The sequence below is a fragment of the Erythrolamprus reginae genome, chromosome 9 (assembly GCF_031021105.1).
Source record: "Erythrolamprus reginae isolate rEryReg1 chromosome 9, rEryReg1.hap1, whole genome shotgun sequence".
NCBI classification, from domain to species: Eukaryota; Metazoa; Chordata; class Lepidosauria; order Squamata; family Dipsadidae; genus Erythrolamprus; species Erythrolamprus reginae.
The window spans coordinates 57,887,348-57,904,785 of NC_091958.1; the positions used below are offsets into that span (position 1 = coordinate 57,887,348).

At 58.8% G+C, this 17,438-nt stretch overlaps 3 protein-coding genes across 8 annotated transcripts; 2 read left to right on the plus strand and 1 right to left on the minus strand.

Moving 5' to 3' along the window:
- The first annotated feature begins 28 nt into the window (after positions 1-28).
- INTS15 (integrator complex subunit 15) lies at positions 29-3,176 on the plus strand. 2 transcript variants are annotated; one of them, XM_070761542.1, is made up of 6 exons: positions 29-322; positions 412-633; positions 715-880; positions 1,542-2,060; positions 2,321-2,360; positions 2,454-3,176. In XM_070761542.1, exons 1-6 carry the CDS (start codon positions 122-124, stop codon positions 2,632-2,634), a joined length of 1,329 nt encoding a protein of 442 aa, XP_070617643.1. In that variant the 5' UTR covers positions 29-121; the 3' UTR covers positions 2,635-3,176. The 2 variants fall into 2 exon arrangements, with proteins under 2 accessions (XP_070617643.1, XP_070617644.1); XM_070761543.1 differs by having other exon boundaries at positions 90-322; positions 469-633.
- A 700-nt stretch (positions 3,177-3,876) lies between these two features.
- NAA60 (N-alpha-acetyltransferase 60, NatF catalytic subunit) lies at positions 3,877-8,862 on the plus strand. Its single transcript, XM_070761551.1, has 7 exons — positions 3,877-3,984; positions 4,665-4,780; positions 5,391-5,520; positions 5,861-5,957; positions 6,301-6,535; positions 6,764-6,927; positions 7,202-8,862. The coding sequence occupies exons 2-6, from the start codon at positions 4,671-4,673 to the stop codon at positions 6,918-6,920; spliced, it is 729 nt and encodes a 242-aa protein (XP_070617652.1). The 5' UTR covers positions 3,877-3,984; positions 4,665-4,670; the 3' UTR covers positions 6,921-6,927; positions 7,202-8,862.
- Positions 8,863-9,522: 660 nt separating this feature from the next.
- Positions 9,523-17,220, minus strand: MGRN1 (mahogunin ring finger 1). Of its 5 annotated transcripts, none has more exons than XM_070761535.1 (17): positions 16,993-17,212; positions 16,714-16,832; positions 15,270-15,358; positions 14,545-14,691; positions 14,266-14,383; positions 13,930-13,996; positions 13,601-13,653; positions 13,232-13,279; positions 12,711-12,779; positions 12,414-12,573; positions 12,193-12,302; positions 11,642-11,868; positions 11,427-11,547; positions 10,930-10,975; positions 10,639-10,743; positions 10,310-10,354; positions 9,523-10,060 (listed from the first exon to the last, which is right to left on the minus strand). In XM_070761535.1, exons 1-16 carry the CDS (start codon positions 17,078-17,080, stop codon positions 10,314-10,316), a joined length of 1,608 nt encoding a protein of 535 aa, XP_070617636.1. In that variant the 5' UTR covers positions 17,081-17,212; the 3' UTR covers positions 9,523-10,060; positions 10,310-10,313. The 5 variants fall into 5 exon arrangements, with proteins under 5 accessions (XP_070617636.1, XP_070617635.1, XP_070617634.1 ...); XM_070761534.1 differs by having other exon boundaries at positions 15,246-15,358; positions 16,993-17,155; XM_070761536.1 differs by having other exon boundaries at positions 10,015-10,060; positions 10,310-10,321; positions 15,246-15,358; positions 16,993-17,155.
- Between the last annotated feature and the right edge of the window lie 218 nt (positions 17,221-17,438).

Below are 17,438 nucleotides of genomic sequence, written 5' to 3' on the forward strand. Positions count from 1 at the left end.
TCAACCGCGCAGCCAGGCGAGCGGGGTGGGCGGGAGGCGCTGCCGGCAGGGGGCGCTGCGGAGCTCCGCCCTTTTTGGCCCGCCTGGGCTTCCGTCGTGCGCGGCGGCGGCGGGGTCGGCCATGAGCGAGGTCCGCCACGCGCTGCTCCGCCGGGACGCGCTGAGCGCCGCCAAAGAGGCGCTCTACCACCTGGACGTGGTGGTCAGCGGGCAGCTGCAGAGCGCGGCGGCCATGCCGGGCGGCGAGGCGGGCCCGGTGGAGCTGCTGGAGGAGTTCGTCTTCCAGGCGCCGCAGGAGCGCGGGGGCGGGGCGCAGCCCAAGGTGGGCGGGGGGGGTCCGCTGAGGGGGGGCTCGGTGTGGGGCGGGGGGGGGGGCTGTTCGCGCCTGACACCCCTCCCCCGTGCCCGCAGAGGCTGTCGGCAGTGCAGGAGCTGCAGCTGCTGGAGACGCTGTGCGGCTACTTCCAGGAGCAGAGCAAGGAGGCGGTGAGGCAGGTGGTCTTCTCGGCGCTCTTCGCCCCGCAGGGCAACAAGGCGGACGACAGCCGCATGGCGCTGCTGGGCAAGCTGGTCTCCGTGGCCGTGGCCGTCGGGCGGGTGCCAGTGCTCGAGTGCGTGGCCTCCTGGCTCCAGGTGCGGCCTGGGAGGCGGTGGGCGGGCAGGTGGCGGGCCCAGGCGGCCTCACCCTGACCCGGGCCTGGTCCTCTCGTGCAGCGCACCCCGGCCGTCTACTGCGTGAGGCTGGCGCGGGCGCTAGTGGACGACTACTGCAGCCTGGGGCCGGGCTCTGTGCAGACCCTGCAGCACATCTTCAGCGCCAGCCCGCGATTCTGCTGCCAGTTCATCACCGCCGTCGCCCTGCTGTACGACCTGTCCTCAGGTAGCCCTCGGCCTGCCCGCTTGCCCACCCAGCCACGGGGCCCTTCTTCCAAGATTCCTGGGCAGGGCCATGTCCCCAGGGCTGCTTCTGGGGACCCCAGTTGCCCCAATGAGCGCTTGTGTGCCCCCACCCTCTGGCTGAGTGGGCAGGCAGGCGCTTCTGGCCTATCCAAGTGTTTGGGTCCCTTTTGCTTCCGTCCCCATCAACCTTTCTGCATTGTTAGCTGCCTTGGGTGCTTCACAGTGAAATGGTTGACAGAGGTTCTCACCAGTTGTAGCGAAGTCAATGTGGCTATTGTTGAAACACTGTGACAGACAATGGCACAGCGGCATCTGGAATAAGCTAACGTCCAGTTCTAGAACAGCTTGTGGTTTAATAGTTCAGATACTGGTCTAGAGACCAGGAGACGGGGAGTCCTAGGCCTCTCCCTGGGGCATGAAAGCCAGCTGGGTCACGCTCTCTCAGTCCAACCCACATCACAAGATTCTGGTTGTGTAGAAAATGGGAGGAGCATTGGTTATGTTCACCGTCTTGAGTGACGGTGATAAAGGTAAGGTTTAAAAAATCCCAATTTTACGCCCAAGTGTCCCTGCACATGTTACCTTAGCCACGTGTCGATCGGCTATCTCCACACATTGCACTTTTTACTTCCCTTTTCCAGATGACCTCATCCCTTCCCCCGATTTGCTGGAGATGGTCGTCTCCTGGATCTACGAAGACCCCCGGTTGATCCTGATCACCTTTCTGAACACACCAATTGTAACAAGCCCCCCCATTGGCTTTCTGGAGCTCACCCCCCTCTGTGGCCTGATCTGCTGGTGTGTGAAAGCCCCGTTGGCTTACAAGAGGCGGAAGCCGCCTGCCTCCAATGGGGCTCTTGGCGGGAAGATGGACTTGCCCGACAGCTTTGAGAGGGACTGCCACCTGCTATACTCCAAGCTGCACCTCAGCATCCTTCAGGTGCTGATGCTGCTTCAGGGGCACTTGACCGAGAAGAACCTGTACGGACGCCTTGGGCTGGTGACTGGGGAGCAAATGGCTTCCCTGGTGGAGGACGTCCGTCTTCTCTCTGACCAGCTGAACCCTGTCTACGCGGCCAAGGAGATCGAGATGGCACTGGACCGGCTGGCCCAGGTCTTGCAGGTGGCCATGGCCTCCGGAGTGCTGCTCTGGACAAGAGGTGAGTGTGTGAATGGTCAAGCCCAGGGTGTGCTTTTGAAAAGAGGGAAAAGGGGGGCAAATGAGAACATCTCTGTCTCTGCTGCTTCTAATTTCCTTTATGTTCCTTCAGCCTCCTCTCAGGTAATTGTTGTTGTGAGCCGCTCCGAGTCTCCGGAGAGGGGCGGCATACAAATCAAATAAATAAATAAATAAATACGGGGCAGTTGCAATACAGCAGATGGACCACCTTATGCTAATTATTTTGTCCTCTGCTTTCAGAGAATCTAAGGACAGTGTGCTCTGGGCTGCCACATAACAAGTAAGGACGTGTGGCATACTTTACGGAAGCGGGGCGGGGGGAGCATGTTAACCCATCCACCACTGAGGCACGACTCTTCTCCTTCCTCTGCAGCTTGCTCCAGCTGGTGATTTCGGGTCCGGTCCAACCGCCAGCCCATGCTGCTCTGCCCCCAGGATTTTACCCCCCCATCCATACCCCTCCGCTTGGATACCCTGCCCACGCCGCTCTCCCTGCTCATCCTGTGCAGGCCTTCATGCCAGGCATGGCATTTCCATACCGGCCCATTCGCTAAACGCTCCGCTCCAGCACTTCCATCTTTTCCGTGCCTTGTGGAAGCCTAAGAAAGAGAGCCCGTTGTTTTGGGACTGTGTGTGTGGGAATTCTATATTTATTAGAGAAAGAAGAGAGATTGTATTTTTTAGGAGACAACTGATGGTGTGGACATAAACAATGGGGAATTAACACTGTTGCAGGGGTGGATTGGCCAGAAGATGTACAGTTCCAGCTTTTGAATGCGCAAGAGCCTTTTTCTTCCTACTGTTGACTTGGTATGATTTTTAACTACAGAGGAAGGTAGGATTGTGGGGTTTTTTTTTGGCCAATTAATTTATTTGGGTAATTTCTTTTTCCCTGTCCCCCAAACAAAAGGAGTGGATAGTTACGTAAAAATGGCAAAAGGAGAGCTAAGTCACATTTTGTAAGCCTTCTTGTCAGTCTTTTTATGTGGAAAACCCGAGCCCATTTTTCTGCTTTAAAACTTGCAATCTCTAGCATTCTCTATAAAAGGAGTTGAATAGTAAATCCAAATTTGATTAAAGAAAATGTTCACCGAAATATCTTTTTAGTTAGCTGACAAATTATGATTAGGAATATTTTATGATGAGCATAGGCCCACTTGGAAGAGAGTGCATTCTCTAGCAAAGGTCCCCTCTTTAAAAGTGTATGACGTCATCAATAGACGACTTTCCTGGTTAAGGAGAAGGTGCGTTCTGGGCCTCGGCTGCTTCTTGGACCCTTGAGGTTTCACAGAAATCACACACATCGCTTGATAAGATCTCGTTTTAAAGGGCGACGCTCTCTCCATCTGTGCACATATCAATCCGAGCGGGAGGCATCGGCTTGGCAGCAGAGGGGGGGGGGGGGGTCGCCGCTCGGTCCCCATCGCCTTTGGGAAGCAGCCGCCTGCCCGGACCCGCGAACGGTGCCGACTGAGGCCCAAGGGGCGCGGCCGCTTTCGAGGCGCAGCAATTCCGGCGGCCGCTTTCGCAGGTTCCCCCCGAGGGCGGCTGCCTTTGGCAGTCGGCAGGCTGCGGCTCCGGGCGAGTTCAGAGGTCTTCCTCGGCTCCCGGTTAGGACCATCAGGCTAGCGATGCCGGGACGTTTCTGCCCGGCGAAGCGGGAACGACAGCCGACTAGAGGCGGGCTGGGAGAAGGCCGCGGCCGGGTGAAACTGCGCACCCGCGGGAGGTTCTGCGCCTGCGTGGGGCCGCCTCCTGGGGTCACGCGAGTCAGGTGACCCTTTGCGGTGGCCAATGGGGCGGTGCCTTATTGCAGGGTGCTCTGACGCTGCCGCCGCCGCCTCGCTGCGTCTGGTCCGGGATGCGCTGAGCGAGGAGCCGGGGCAGCTGCCGCCCCTTCTCCGGTGAGCGGCCGCGGGGGGAGGCTCACACCGCCCCGGGAGGCCCGCGGCCGCTGAAGGGAGCCGGCGGTGGCGCTGCGGCCCTCGTGGACGGGCGCGGGCCGGGGCGCCTCTTGGCCGGCCAGGGCGGCAGGAGCCTCAGAGGCCCGGGCAGGCGGAGGGAGGGAGGGCCGGCCCCGGAAGGCCTCGGTGTGGCCGAGAGAGGCGGCGAGGGGCCCTGCGGAGCGGCCAGCGGTACCGAAGGGCTTCCGTGGAGAAGCCTCCCGCACTGGTGGAGCGGAGCGGCCTGGCGAAGGACGTTTCGGGGTTTTTCCCCTGCTCTCGCCCGGCGGCTGAGGTTGAATTTTTGCCGCGTAGCTCAGGTGGCTTTTTGGCATTTGTGTTTATTGAGGACAGTGTCAGTTTCACCACCTGTTCTTGCTGCCTTGTACTGGGCCAATCAGCTTTGCCAAGTGTTTTGGCCTCCTCAGCCTGTCCGACCTTGCCGGCTTAATATTTGCCAGTAATTTCCTGTGGGAAAAAGGATCATAGCTCAAAAGAAGCAGGAGATAAATTGCCTGAGCAAATAACAGGCTTGGACTCCAGGCACCCTCGGAACATCTTCATTTGGGCCAGGCTGATGAGCAGCGGGACCCCAGCAGCAAAACCCTCAGCCCCACCAACTGCCTCTCTTTTCCTTGCAGGCGTGAATGACAGAGGAGGTGCCTTCGACTGCACTCAGTGAGATAGACCTTCGTCTTTTGTGTCATGATGACATAGACACGGTCAAACAGCTCTGTGGTGATTGGTTCCCCATCGAGTACGTTGCATTTGTCTGCCTGTGGCCACTTGCTAGACCAAAATGAAATCTGCCCTTGGACTGTGTAAAAGGGAACTGGGTTTTAGGCTTAAAGTTGACAACTTGGGGGTGATAATGTTTTCGTGAATAAAATTATCATCTCATTCAACTCCCTACCCAGCAATAAGGCCATTTAATCTTTCCTTGCCTAGATCTTATTGTCTTGCTGGGAGCCTGTCATGAGCCCAGGATAGTTAGGTGCCACTCAGGAGGAGGCCCAGGTGTTTTTGAAGGGTTGTTAGTGAAACTGCATGCAGAATTGTAGGATTCATAAAAGACTGAATTGAAAACATATTGCATTTTCTGATAAAATGAAGTTGGAATTTGCACGATATATTTAGTAAATACTATTAAAATGTATTTTAGAAATTTAAAATACTAAAATGAATTTTGAAAAAATTCTCATAAATTTTCCTAGTAAACAAAAGTATTTTGATGGGCATTAATTACTGAAAAGGCTGTCTCTACCATGTTTAATGACCAATATTGTTGTGATGTGGTTTGAGATAGGTTTTCCTGTATATGTGAAAAATGTTGGTTCCTTTCAATTATCGTGCTGTTTTTTCCACAGATATCCTGACTCATGGTATCAGGACATTACTTCCAACCAAAAGTTTTTTTCCCTGGCTGCGACTTATCGTGGCACCATTGTGGGCATGATAGTTGCTGAGATCAAGAGTCGAGCCAAAGTGCACAAAGAGGTAAGTACAGAGGCCCAGATCTGCACAGTCTTTGCTTCCCTTAGGCCTGTGAACCATCCTGGCCTCCGCACCAAATCATTCTTTTGCTTCCCAATGACGGGGCATGGATTTCATGACCTGCCTTACCAATTCTTTATCCTCTTTGGGACCACTTGTTTCCTTTCCTCCTTTCTTTAACCCTTTGTGCATAAGGGGAAATTTGCCAATGGGCCCCAAGTCCTCCTTTCCTGCCTTCCTATCCAAATGATTCCCAGACATTCAACAGACACTGAGCATGCTTGAAAAAGAGGCTTGGTGCACCTGTATCCTCAGTGTGTCTTTCTCTTGAGTTTCTCTCTAGGATGGTGATATTTTAGCTTCTGGTTTTCCAGCTGATACTCACGTTGCTTACATTCTAAGCCTGGGAGTGGTGAAAGAATTTCGAAAGCATGGCATAGGTAACCACGTTTTTAATATTTGTATTGTTTGCAAGTATTTAACTGATATTTTTAAAAACTGGCTGTGTGTGTGTGTGTGTGTGTGTGAGGAGAGCAAGAATTACATTGTTATTGTGTACATGGTATTTTTAAAAACATGGCTCTTACTTGTCTGACCCTGCTCTGTAATTGTGTGTGTCCACTATCCTGGCAAGATCCCATCCTCTATGGATTCCATGACCTGGCAGCAGAGAAGGGATGTGCAGCAGGTCCTGCTCCAGTTATCTGTGAATTATCAGTTTGAACCCTGTGCCAATGTCATGGCAGCGTGTCCTTTCTAACAAAGCTGCTGGTCTGGTGGCAGGTTCTCTTCTGCTGGAAAGCCTGAAAGATCACATTTCGACCACTGCCCAGGATCACTGCAAGGCCATTTACCTGCACGTCCTGACCACCAACAACACGGCCATACACTTCTACGAAAACAGAGACTTTAAGCAGCACCACTACCTGCCCTACTATTATTCCATCCGAGGGGTCCTCAAAGATGGCTTCACCTACGTCCTCTACATCAATGGGGGACACCCGCCGTGGACAATTTTATATCCTTTGCTAATGACCTGGCAGCTCCGTAGCCAGACTGGGGGTCTTGAGAACAGACCTTCTGGGTCCAGGCGAGTAGAGGCCTCAGGTTTTTTGCAGGGACCCGTAACTCAGAGCAAAACCATCAGATCTGTGCTGTGGCCCTCGCAGGCAACTGCGGCCCCACATGACCCCCTCTGGATTTTAGCTGGTCTCCTGATCTGGTGGGTTCCTTAACAGCAGGGCACCGACTGTCTGCAGCACCTCGGCTCGACTTTGGCCAATCTGAGCCCCTGCACAATTCCCCAGCGGATTTATCGCCAGGCCCAGAACATCCTCTGCAGCCTTTTGCCTTGGTCGGGCATTTCAGCCAAGAGTGGCATTGAATACAGCCGGACCATGTGACCCGGAGGTAGGCAACGACCCAGCCCGCCCATTGCCTTGCTGTGTGGTGTTGGTGGGTCAGGGGTCATCACGGCCACGTTCCTCTTTCCCAACAGCTGCCCTTCTCCCTCACCACCAACGTCAGGGGAAAGTAGTTTTACTCATGGAAGGGTTCCTCCCCCCCCCATGACCGTTGCTCGTTCATTCATTAGCCATCCCTGTCACAAGACCCTCCTGGGCTGGAGCTGTTTATTTGGGCTGGGCATGCTCACTGAGGGGGCAAAACCCTGCTTCTTTTCCAGGGAGTCCTCCTCCTCCCCTGTGGCTGCACGGCTGGCGTGGCTCCCATCCTCCCCCCTCCTCCTGCCCCCCGATGCTGCTGCTGCTGCCCCTCTCCAGCCCCAGCAGAAGGAAGAGAGACACCTGCTACCCCGGCACCGCAGGGCGATGGCCTGGCTGCTCTGCCCCCAGCCAGCCTTTCCACAGGGGGGAGAGGCTTGGCACAAGGGGGGGGGGCCTTAGAGCCGAGAGGACTGTTCTCAGCTGGGGCCCCCCGGGGGGAGGGGGGTCATCCCTGAGGGGCTCACGCCCAGGCCGGCCTTTGGCACTCTCAGGCTGAAATGAATGTGGGCCGAAGGACAGAAACCCCCGTACACCTTGCTTTCTGTTGGTCTGAAGTGTGGACTGGAAGTAGGGGAGGAGCTGGGGGGTGGGAGATGCTGCCCTGCTCCCCCTCCCTCCCTCCCTTGGGCCCTAGAGGGCAGCTGCAGTGGAGCCCCCCTCCTCCCCAGCGGAAGCAGGGGCTTGAACAGACCCAGAAAAATGGGTGTGCCCTCTTAAGCCCTTCTGGCCCGCTGGACCATCTTTGGGGCCAGCCATGGTTTGCCCAAGCGGGCCCCCATCCCCAGGGTACGTTTTTGGGACAAATGTGCAGGTGTCCGGCCTTGCAAGTCATTTCTGGCTCCTCAATAGCAGTGGGAAAGGATGGCTCCCCCCCCCCACGGAGGGGCCCCAGCTGTCTTGAGGGCCCACAGGGCTGATCCTTCTGGAAAGGTGCTGGGAGGAGGGCGCCCCCCCCCCCCTAGATAAGAAGCATCACCTCCCAAGACCTGCATCTCCAGAGAGTTTACATAACCCAGCTGGTGTTCCTGGTCAGCACTTACTGCAAACACTTGAGAAAGCACTAAAGGGGTTATTGGCTTGTGCTCGTTGGTAGGGAGAGCCTGGGAGGCCCCGATGAAGGCCCCGTTGCCTCTCCACCCTCCAACATTGGCTGAGCACTCCAAGAGGAAGCCTTCCTTGGGCCTGGGGAGGTTTAGGCAGATTGTGTGTGTGTGTGTGAGAGAGAGAGAGAATTAGGAAAAGGGCTTTGAGAAAGAGATGGGGGGGATGACATCTTGCTGGCTGCAGGGCGCAGCCCTGTGCCCTGTAGGGTTTGGAGGGCCCCCCAGTGGGCCTTGGGCAGAGGGGCCAAAGGCAGATCAGCCTGCAAGACCCTCTGGGCATCTCGGGCAGAGTTTGCCCTTCTCTGGGGACCCCCTCCGCTCCCTGGTGGCCCCGTCGGGGGGAGAAGGCCGGGGACAAGCGACACCATCATGAAGCAATGAAGACTCTTCAGAATTTGCTCCATCGGTGAGGCCACAGGGCAATGAGGTCGTGGCTCGTGCCGGTGGCATCTTTCGGCTTTGTTGTGCGCGGCCCCTTGACTTCCGGGCAGAAGGACCTTTTCAAGGCCAGGCCCAGCGTAGCGTCATGGCCCTGAAGGGGTTTGTGTTTTTGAACCACCTCTGTCTGTGTTTCAGTTTATGACCCCTGGTTCCGTTTTGCCTGCCCGTTGTGTAAGCGGATTCTCCCCCCCCTCCCCAAAAAGGCGTTTGTATCGGCCTGTCTCCTTATTTATTGAATGGCACACCTGCCAGTCATCTTCACTGTCTTGGATTAAAGGGGTTTGTTTTGTGGGCGATTCTCCGGTGTCGTCTTTAAACCTGGCGGAGATGCGTTCAGAGCAGACGGGGCACTGGGTGGATGTACCGAGTGAGGCCGGGGTGGAACCACCTTTCTCCAGCCAGGACTCAGAAGTAATTGCAGGGATTTGAAAGCTCTCTTTAAAGAGCGGGCGGTGGATTCCAGGAGCTGCAGCTGGGAAGGCCCTGCGAACCTGCCCAGCCGCTGAGCCCTCTGAAGTAGAAGCAGTGAAATTGGGGTGAAAGCTTTGGCAGTCGGAGGAGGGGCTGGACTTTGCTGAGGGTGTGAACCAAATGGCACCGAGGCCGTGCAATGTGGCAGTGTGCCGCTGCAGGGGGCAGGATTGGGGGGGGGGGGGGGCAGAATAGGTTGACCTCCCCAAGCCAGAGTTTCGGCCTTGCTGTGTCAGGTGGCACAGAATTAGGGCTGGTGAAGCACCCCCACCGGCCCCCCTAGCCAATAGGCAGAAGAGGAAGGGCTCAGCTTTCCCCAAACCTGGCCCTTGCCGCCCGTGAGGAGATTGTGCTAAGGCTGCTGCGAAGGTCCCCATAACACCAGAGTTGGAGTTTATACTTTTGCTTTCCTGGTCTGGCTTCTCTCAAACAGCTGACCAGCCCACGCCTCCCTCCCTTTGCTCCCAATGAGCAGCACCAGAAAGTGACACCAAAAGGTTTATTACTATAAATATCGGAACACACCGCCTAGGTGTGGAAAGAGACAGGCCCTGGAAGAGACTTGCAGGGAGGAGGGGAGGGCAGCAGGACGAGGAGCCCCCTGCACAAGTCTTGACGGAGGGGGGGGGAGCCCCAGGGCCACAGCTGCATCTGGCCCAGAGCGGGAGAGAGCAGCCCTCCGGCCTGGACGTGGGCAGCTGCCTGGGCCCAGCTGCTCTCGGAGGCTCCCCTGGAAAGCTGCGTCCCAGCACGGCTAAGCAGAGAGGGGGGGGGGGGCATGCACGTCCATACAGAGACACACGTCCAGAGAAGAGACAGGGAAGAAGAAGAAACATCTTTGAAAGCGTCCATCTTGCTTGGTGTCCCCTCAGGGAGGGAGGGAGGGAAAGCGCTTGGAGCCTGGTTCTTCTTAGGGTGGGTTCGGCCCACTCTCAACGCAGAGGTGGGGCTGAAGGAAGAGGAACGGCTGCCCGGAATGGCTGCTTCCAGGGTTTGGGGGGCCACCGGTGAAGTCAGAAGACCCTGCAGAAGAGAACAGAGGCAGCTCGGCAGTGGGGCAGCCCCGATGCTCCCGGGGCTGCAGAGAGAAGCTATTGCGTGCTGCAAAACTGCTGGGAGAGCCAGGCCCGTTTCATCCTCTCTGGGTGGCGGTGGGGGCTTCCCAGAGTGGAGACTGAGTCCCCACCCGGCTGGAGCTGCCCTTTCCCAGCCCAGCTTCCGAGGGGGGGGAGGGGCGCCTGCTGACACGCAGGAAGGAAAGCAAAGACCTACCGGATTACTCCTCTATGCCAACAGAGCGGGCGTCCGGGCCAAGGGCTGCCCAGGTGGGGCAGGGCCGGAGGGCAGACAGAAAGGAGGAGGGAGACGTTAGAAAAAAGGCTCTTGTCCAGAGGACGCCCCTTGTCTGGCCAAACGTGGCCCCCCCCGGAGGGAACGCTCCCCCACCTGCCCCACCCGGCTGGGCCCCCTCCTCAGACCCACAGCTGGGCCCCTTCCATCCCCCTGGGAGATGGGAAGGCCAGGCCCAGCTCTCCCCACGGCAGCCCCCAGGGAGTCACACAAGCAAGGGAGGGAAGGCGTGGAGAAGCTGGGCCCTTTACCTGGAAGGTAGACGTCAGCGGGCAGCTCCCTCTGCGCTTTCTGGAGGGCCTGGCAGGCTTTGCTGCTTTCCTGCACCAGGTCCTTCCTGGAGGAAGGCTGGATCCCTGGGGGGGGAAGCAGGGGGAAACTGCCCACTGGGGAAAACCGAAGCCGGCCTTCGCCCACCGCCTCCGGCTGCCCAGGACCCTCCCTCTGCCAGGCCCTGTGGGGCTGAACTCCGCCGGAGGGAGCTGCCTGTGGTCCCCAAGCAGGGCCCCCCCCCCGCCCTTCTGGGTCCCCAGGGGGCTCACCTTGCGGCAGGGCGGCCACCCCCTCGGCTTCTTCCGCTGCCAGGCTCTGGAGGAGAGGAGGGCAGGGCGAGCTGAGCTCCACTGCGCCCACGTTTTGGCTTATGCTACACGCCGGTCTCCACTTGGCCACAGAAAACACTTCCAAGGCGGAAGGGAGCCGCTTCACCGGGGCCTCACAGCCCCCAAGAGAAAACCATCACCTGCCCCTCACGTCCTGCCTGGACTTGGCCGAAGGCGTGAAGAAGTGGGGCAGACCCTCCCCGCCACCCTCCAAGCACTAAAGCTCTGGAAGCAAGTGTGCCTGGGCTTTCACGGGAATCTCTCCCGGGGGGAGGGAACCGAGGGGGCCAAGCCCTGCATGGGGGGGAAGGCCTGGGTCCCTGCCGGGGGTGCAGAGCTCAGCCACCAGCTGTGGGGCTGCCCCTCCTACTTCCACGCCCTGTGCAGCAGCTCTTCCTCCACAGGGGGGGGCCCTTCTGGAGGGGGGAGGGGCTCACCTGAGGGCAGCTGCCTTCAGCCAGGATGGGCCCCCTCCCAGCAAGAGGTCCCGGGGACAGGTCTTCCGAGAACTTCTCCTCGTCTTCTTCATGGATCGGTGAGGAGGGGGACCGGAGGGCACTGGAAATTGGGGGGGGGGGCAGGCGTAGTGGTTGTTAGGCAGCATCCCCCCCCCCCCCGAAGGGAAAGCAGGGGGGCCTGTGGGGCCGCTCACCTGTCGGGGGATTTGCTGCGCTTGTTCTTCGGGTGGCTGCCCTCCAGGCCTCCTCGCTCGAGCCCCCCCAGGGTCCTGCTGGAGGGAGGGAGGCCGTCCAGCCCCCCGGAGTAGCTGATCTCGTCATAGAGGGGAGCCGAGGGGAGGGAGGGCGAGACGGAGCGCAGGCCGTTCAGAGCTTCCAGCAGGGAAATGGGCTCGTAGCCCGGGGGGATGTTGTCCGAGCACTGCAGGGGAAAAGCAGGGGAGCCCCCTCTGAGCCCCCCAGGCACCAGGACTGGGCTGGCTCTCCCGGCCACACCAGAGGTGGCCGAAGCCTGGAATCCTAACACAAACCCCGACTTTCAGGGCAGCCCTCAAAGTTGACTAGAAACATCAAGAACAACAACCTTGGACAAGGACTGAAACGGCAGAGTTCCCCCCCCCCCAAAAAAGAATCTCAGCACCCCAAACCCCCCTCCCCCTTGAGGGCGGGGTCTCTGTCCCTGCACTCTGGCTTCCAGACAAGGGCCGAGCCTCCCTCCTGCTGACTGGGGGGTCTGGGGGCTCACCGAATGCTCCTCCCGATCCAGGCTCTGGGCCAAGACGGGGCTGAAGGAGAGGGGAGACAGGGCCCCCGGCTTCTTCCTCACGGCCCGGATCTGCAGCAGCGCACGGAAGGCTGCGGGGGAGGAAGAGAGGGTCCTTGGGACCAGGCCTCTCGGGGCCGCCTCCCCCTGGGGCGCTTCTGGGTGGCTGGCCCCAAACAAGGGAGACCCTCCCCGGCACGTACGCAGGCGGCAGATGGGGCAGTTGTTGGCCTGGTAGCGGAGGGTGTCGGCACAGGAGTTGCAGAGACAGAGGTGCCTGCAGGGCAAGATCAGCGTGTCGCGCAGGTCCGAGAGACACACCACACACTCGCTGCTGTTGTCGCTGTTCTCCTCGTCGCAGGGCTGTGGGGACATGGGGGGAGGAATGAGCTGGGAGCCTGCACCCCCTCCTGCCCAGCGGGCGGCCTCTCTGGTGGACACGTCTGACCGGAAGCCCTTCCGCAAGGACAGCAGGGACCCCTCGGGGGCTGCCCCCCTACCTTCGTCTCCTGGTTATTCTTGTTCTCAATGCCGTAGATCTCCTGGAGCAGGTAACTCACCCGGTCAACCTGAATGGGCAGAACAAGCAGGCACTCAAGCCCGGACTGACCCTTCCCTGCCCGTTCCACCTTTAATGTTTCCAATTGAAAAATGAGTAAACCCCACTGACGCCCCTCTCTAAATAGCCCCCCCCCCCATATTTGGGTCACCAAGGTTGCTTCACCCTGGAAGGAGGAGGTGCCTAAAGTTGACCTCTCCTCCTAAGGCCGGCCCTCCAAACCTTCTGCCCCCCCCCACCACCCCGCCAGCCCCAGCCCCTCCCGCCTGTTCTCAGGCTCAGCACTCGGCTCAGAGGCTCCTGGCCATTACTGGCGGGGTCGGGGGGGGGATGAGAAGGGCAGTCTGAGCATTTCCACGTCCGACTGGTAGAGCCCCCAGTGGCCCTCGCTGCCCTGGCGAAAGCAGGAAGTGAGAGCGAGCACGGGGGTGGGGGGTGGGGGGGCTGCAGGGAAAGACTCACAATCTGCTTCTGTTTCAAAGGCTTCACAGAGAAGCTGCCATCCACGTGCTGGGGAGCCAGAAAGAAGGAAGGGAGACCGCCGGTTACCCCCTCCCCCCCCGTAAGAGAGAACCAGGGGCCCAGGTTGCCTGCAGCCCCCAGCCAAACTCTGAGGTTGCGGCAGGGACTCAAAGCTCAAGGGGGGGCAAACGTCTCCAGCTGAACCAGAAAGACGCAGCCGTCAAACACCCCCTGGGAGGTTTAAGAGGCAACGCAGCCCAGTTGACACCTGCAACCCCTGGGGTGCAAATCCCCAGGGCTCCAGATGCCACCCCAGCTCTGGACGAGGCCAGGCAGCCCTTGGGGCAGTCCTGCAAGAGACCCTCTTACCTTCTCGAAGGCAGCCAGGAGGATGTGGGCGTGGCCAGTCACTTCCACCACCACTAGGGGGCAAAGAGGAGGCCCGTGAGGAGGGTCCAGCAGGTGGGAGGAGGCAGCCGGGCAGCCCCCACCCCTCCCAGGCAAGTCTTAGGGGCGAATCCCAAGGAGGCAGCTGATGCTGGGATGCAGGAGGCGAGCGAGGGCCGGGCCCTTCGTTCCAAGCACCCAAAGGACCGAAAGGCCGGCACTCTTGCCAGCAACCCGTGGCTGCCCAGGCCCCTCCCCCGACACAGCCCCCAGGAGTCCTGCCCGAATACAGGCGTGAATCTGCCTCGTACCATCGCCTTCGTCTACCGTGGCTTGGATGACCACTGGGAAAATGCCCCGGTCCAGATCAAAGTTCAGCTGGAAGGAAAGGCCGAGAGATTAACTGCCCCGAGCAGCGGCTGGCTCCTTCCTCTCCGGCTCTGGGATGGGGAGTTCAAGGCCAGGCAGCCGCTGCCTTCCTGCCCTCTCGGCTCCCACCACTGGACTCCTGGTGGCCCTGGCTGCACATGGGCCCGGTGGCTTTGCACCCAAAGCCCCAAAGGAAGAGCAAGGAAGCCAGACCCCTCCCCGGTCACCACCGGCCCTGTCTCAGCTCGGCTCAGCAGCCAGAAGACGGGCAGACTCACCTCTTCCTCCTTCCAGTCGGCAAAGTCCATCTTGAAGGACGGCAAGGAGAACTGCTGGCTCACCCCTCGCTTGTAGTGCACCGTCTCGGACTGCATGGAGGGGCTCTTGGCGCTGTAGCTGCAGGGGAGGAACCAGGTCACAGGCTCAGCGCTGCCCTTCCCGATTCCCCCCCCCCCCCCCCGTCTCTGCAGGTGAGTCTTGGGCGGCCAGGTGTCAGCCTTCACACCCTCCCAGAAGGGCCACACACAGAGCCCCCCTCCACCAATCCCTGCACTCACACAGCCATGCCGCCAATCAGCTCCTCCGTCGCTTGGCAGTAGAGGGTGATGGCCACCCGGGCGTCTGCATCGAAGGTGAACTCGAGGCTGTACAAGGCCCTCTGCTTCCCACTCTCCTCCGTGGGGCTGTCAACGTCTTCCTTGTACCTGCAGGCAGGGAGGCTGAGTCAGCAGAGGGACCAACCCCCCCACTCCCAGCTCTTCAGGGTCGACCTCTTACATTTCCCAGCCTTTCCCAACACTGCGGCAGTAACTGCTCCCTCGCTGCACTGGGGGCGACCTCTGCTACAGGGCCTCCAGAGGGCTCATTAATACTTAGTTTAAAGAAAAAGAGTTTACAATATAAAATAGTGTGAGTGACCAGTTCCCACTCAGCATGTATGTCCCTCTCACCCTTCATTTCCCCTTAATTTCTCTGCCCAGGTTGTGCTTGGGCCCTTCGGTCATTTCCTTCCCAACTAACTGCCAGCTGCTGCCTGGCCGTTTCCAAGAGGCCTTCAGAGACCGGAAGATCGGCTGGGGGCAGCCTCACCGGCTGGGAAGCCCCCCGAGCAGGCAGTGGCAGGGCTGCAGCTCAAACCAAACCAAGCCTCTTTGGCCACCAGAGAGAGGCCACCTCTCCTGGGCCAGCCATTGGCAAAGGAGGGAAAACGGGGCAGGGGGATTCCTGTGCCTGAACCGCAGGAGCCGGAAGAACTCACAGCTGCCCCGTTGGCTTGAAGTACCTGACCAGACGGAGGGAGTCTTTCCGGATATTCACCAGGCTTCGAAGGGTCTTGACGGGTTCATGAGGGGCTGGGGTCACGTAAGGGAACTGGGAAGACAAAGCAGGGGCTGTGAGGCAGGGGGAAAGGCCGACGGGCAGCATGGGGCGTGGGGAGAATCCTCCCCTGCAAATTTTAATTTAATTCATTGTATTTATATGCCATCCAACTCCCAAAGGACTCTGGGCAGCTTACAACAGGATATAGAAAATACATTTAAGAACATCATAAAAGATTTAAAAAGTTAAAAAATCACATATTATAATTCAGACTGGACCTCGCAATTGTGAGATCAACAGCCCCAAGCCTGCCGCAAAAGCCAGGTCTTCAATGCTTTCCAGAAAACTAAAAGGGTAGGGGCAGTCCAGATCTCAGGGGGTAGTTGGTTCCAGAGAGCCGGGGCAGCCACAGAGAAGGCCCTTCCCCGCAGGCCAACACTGTTTATCTGACAGGACCTAGAGGAGACCAGCTCTGTGGCATCTTACCGGTCGCTGGGTAGGAGCGGGTTTGAAGATAACCTGGCCCTGAGCCGTGTAGGGCTTTAAAGGCAATGACCAACACCTTGAATTGAGCCTGGAGACCAATAAGCAGCCAGGATAGCACAGGGAGGATTGGTGTAATGTGAGTGTACCTAGGTGCTCACACAACCACTTGCGCGGCGGCATTCTGGGCCAACTGTAGTCTCCGAACACTCTCCAGGGGTGGCCCCGTGCAGAGTGTGCTGCCATAGTCCAGCCCTGAGGCGATAAGGGCCGGAGTCACTGTGTAGAGAGTCTCCTGGTCCACAGAGGGTGGCAAATGGTGCTCCAGGCGAAGCCACAGGCTGTTAGGTGGTGGTCCAATCTGAGCTGTGGGTCTAGGAGGACACCCAAATTGGGGACTATGGTTGAGGTGGTCTGGCTTTCCTGGGGCTGTGTAACAGGCAGGCCCCTGTCAGATCCAGACTTTGAAGCCTAACTGGCATTCTGGGCAGCCGGCATGAAGCCAACACACTGAGATATGAGTTTAGTAGATCATTCATTACAAATACAGAACTGCATTCAAATTCACAATTTAGAAAAAATGTCCATTAAAATTTAGGATTTGCAACAGTGCAACAGTGATTTTTTTTTTAAATGCAGTGCAAATTTTAATAGGAAGCATTTTTGAAACCTGTACATACAATGAATATATGAATACTAACTTCTCCCGTAGACGTACCTTCCCCCAGGTCGCCCCGAGTAAAAGCCAGGGCCGGAATAGAATAGAATAGAATAGAATAATAGCATAGCATTTTATTGGCCGAGTGTGACCGGCCACCCAAGGGATTTGTTTCTGGTACAGATGCTCTCAGCGCCCACAGAAGGAAACGAGACCCTGGTCAGGAGCCACCACAGGATTCTCGGGAGGCCCCGCCGCTGCCTACCTGGACCGGCCGGTTGCCCAGAAAGTTCAGGTCCATGTTCTCCCCGAAAAGGTAGCCCTCCGGGTGCGGCATGTCGAACTTCTCGCCGCCCATGAAGAAGTGGCTGGCAAAGTAGCTGCCTGGCGCCCAGAGGAAGGAAGAGCCGACCGTCGGCGGGCCGCCTCCCCCCGCCCGCCCCCGCGCCCCGCTCGCCTCTCTCCCTCCGGGGCGGCCCCGCGCTCGGCCTCACGGAGACGGGCCCGCCCCCCCCCCCCCCCCAGGCAGAGGGCCGGGCCTCACCGGACTTGGGCGGATAGCGGTAGGCCGAGTTGGCCTGGATGTCGATGTCCTCCACGCCGGCGATGCGGCGGCTGAGCAGGGAGCCCATGGCAGGGCCGGAGCTGGCGGCGGTCGCCCCTCTGTGTCGCCCGTCAGGCAGGCCTGCAGGCCGCTGACGCGCCGAGCACCACGGGAAAGCGAGTCATCACTCCCCGCCCGCCCGGTAGTCGTCGGTCCGTTCGCCAATCTGAGGACTACACTTCCCAGCAGGCGCCGCGATCGGCTGGGAAAACAACAAGCGCCCGTCACTTGGGGCGGCCTAAGGGGAAGGGGCGGGAGCTGCGACCGTCAATCAACCCGAGAGCCAGCCGAAATCAGGACGGCGGTGATGGGCTGGCAGAGCATGACGGGAGTTGAAGTCCGCATTCCACAAGGGCCGCCGCAGCGGGTCTCCGAACTCTCTCCAG

Bases quoted from the DNA above. Each gene is read 5' to 3' on its own strand.
- INTS15 (XM_070761542.1), top strand. From the start codon at position 122: ATGAGCGAGGTCCGCCACGCGCTGCTCCGCCGGGACGCGCTGAGCGCC. The intron at 323-411 runs GTGGGCGGGGGG...CCGTGCCCGCAG, and splicing joins GGGGCGGGGCGCAGCCCAAG to AGGCTGTCGGCAGTGCAGGA. The intron at 881-1,541 runs GTAGCCCTCGGC...TCCCTTTTCCAG, and splicing joins GCTGTACGACCTGTCCTCAG to ATGACCTCATCCCTTCCCCC.
- NAA60 (XM_070761551.1), top strand. From the start codon at position 4,671: ATGACAGAGGAGGTGCCTTCGACTGCACTCAGTGAGATAGACCTTCGT. The intron at 4,781-5,390 runs GTACGTTGCATT...TTTTTTCCACAG, and splicing joins GGTGATTGGTTCCCCATCGA to ATATCCTGACTCATGGTATC. The intron at 6,536-6,763 runs ATATCCTTTGCT...ACAGCAGGGCAC, and splicing joins CACCCGCCGTGGACAATTTT to CGACTGTCTGCAGCACCTCG.
- MGRN1 (XM_070761532.1), bottom strand. From the start codon at position 17,080: ATGGGCTCCCTGCTCAGCCGCCGCATCGCCGGCGTGGAGGACATCGAC. The intron at 15,359-16,713 runs GTAGGCAGCGGC...TTGTCTTCCCAG, and splicing joins TGGGCAACCGGCCGGTCCAG to TTCCCTTACGTGACCCCAGC. The intron at 10,061-10,638 runs GTAAAGGGCCCA...TCTCTTCTGCAG, and splicing joins CGCTGACGTCTACCTTCCAG to GGTCTTCTGACTTCACCGGT.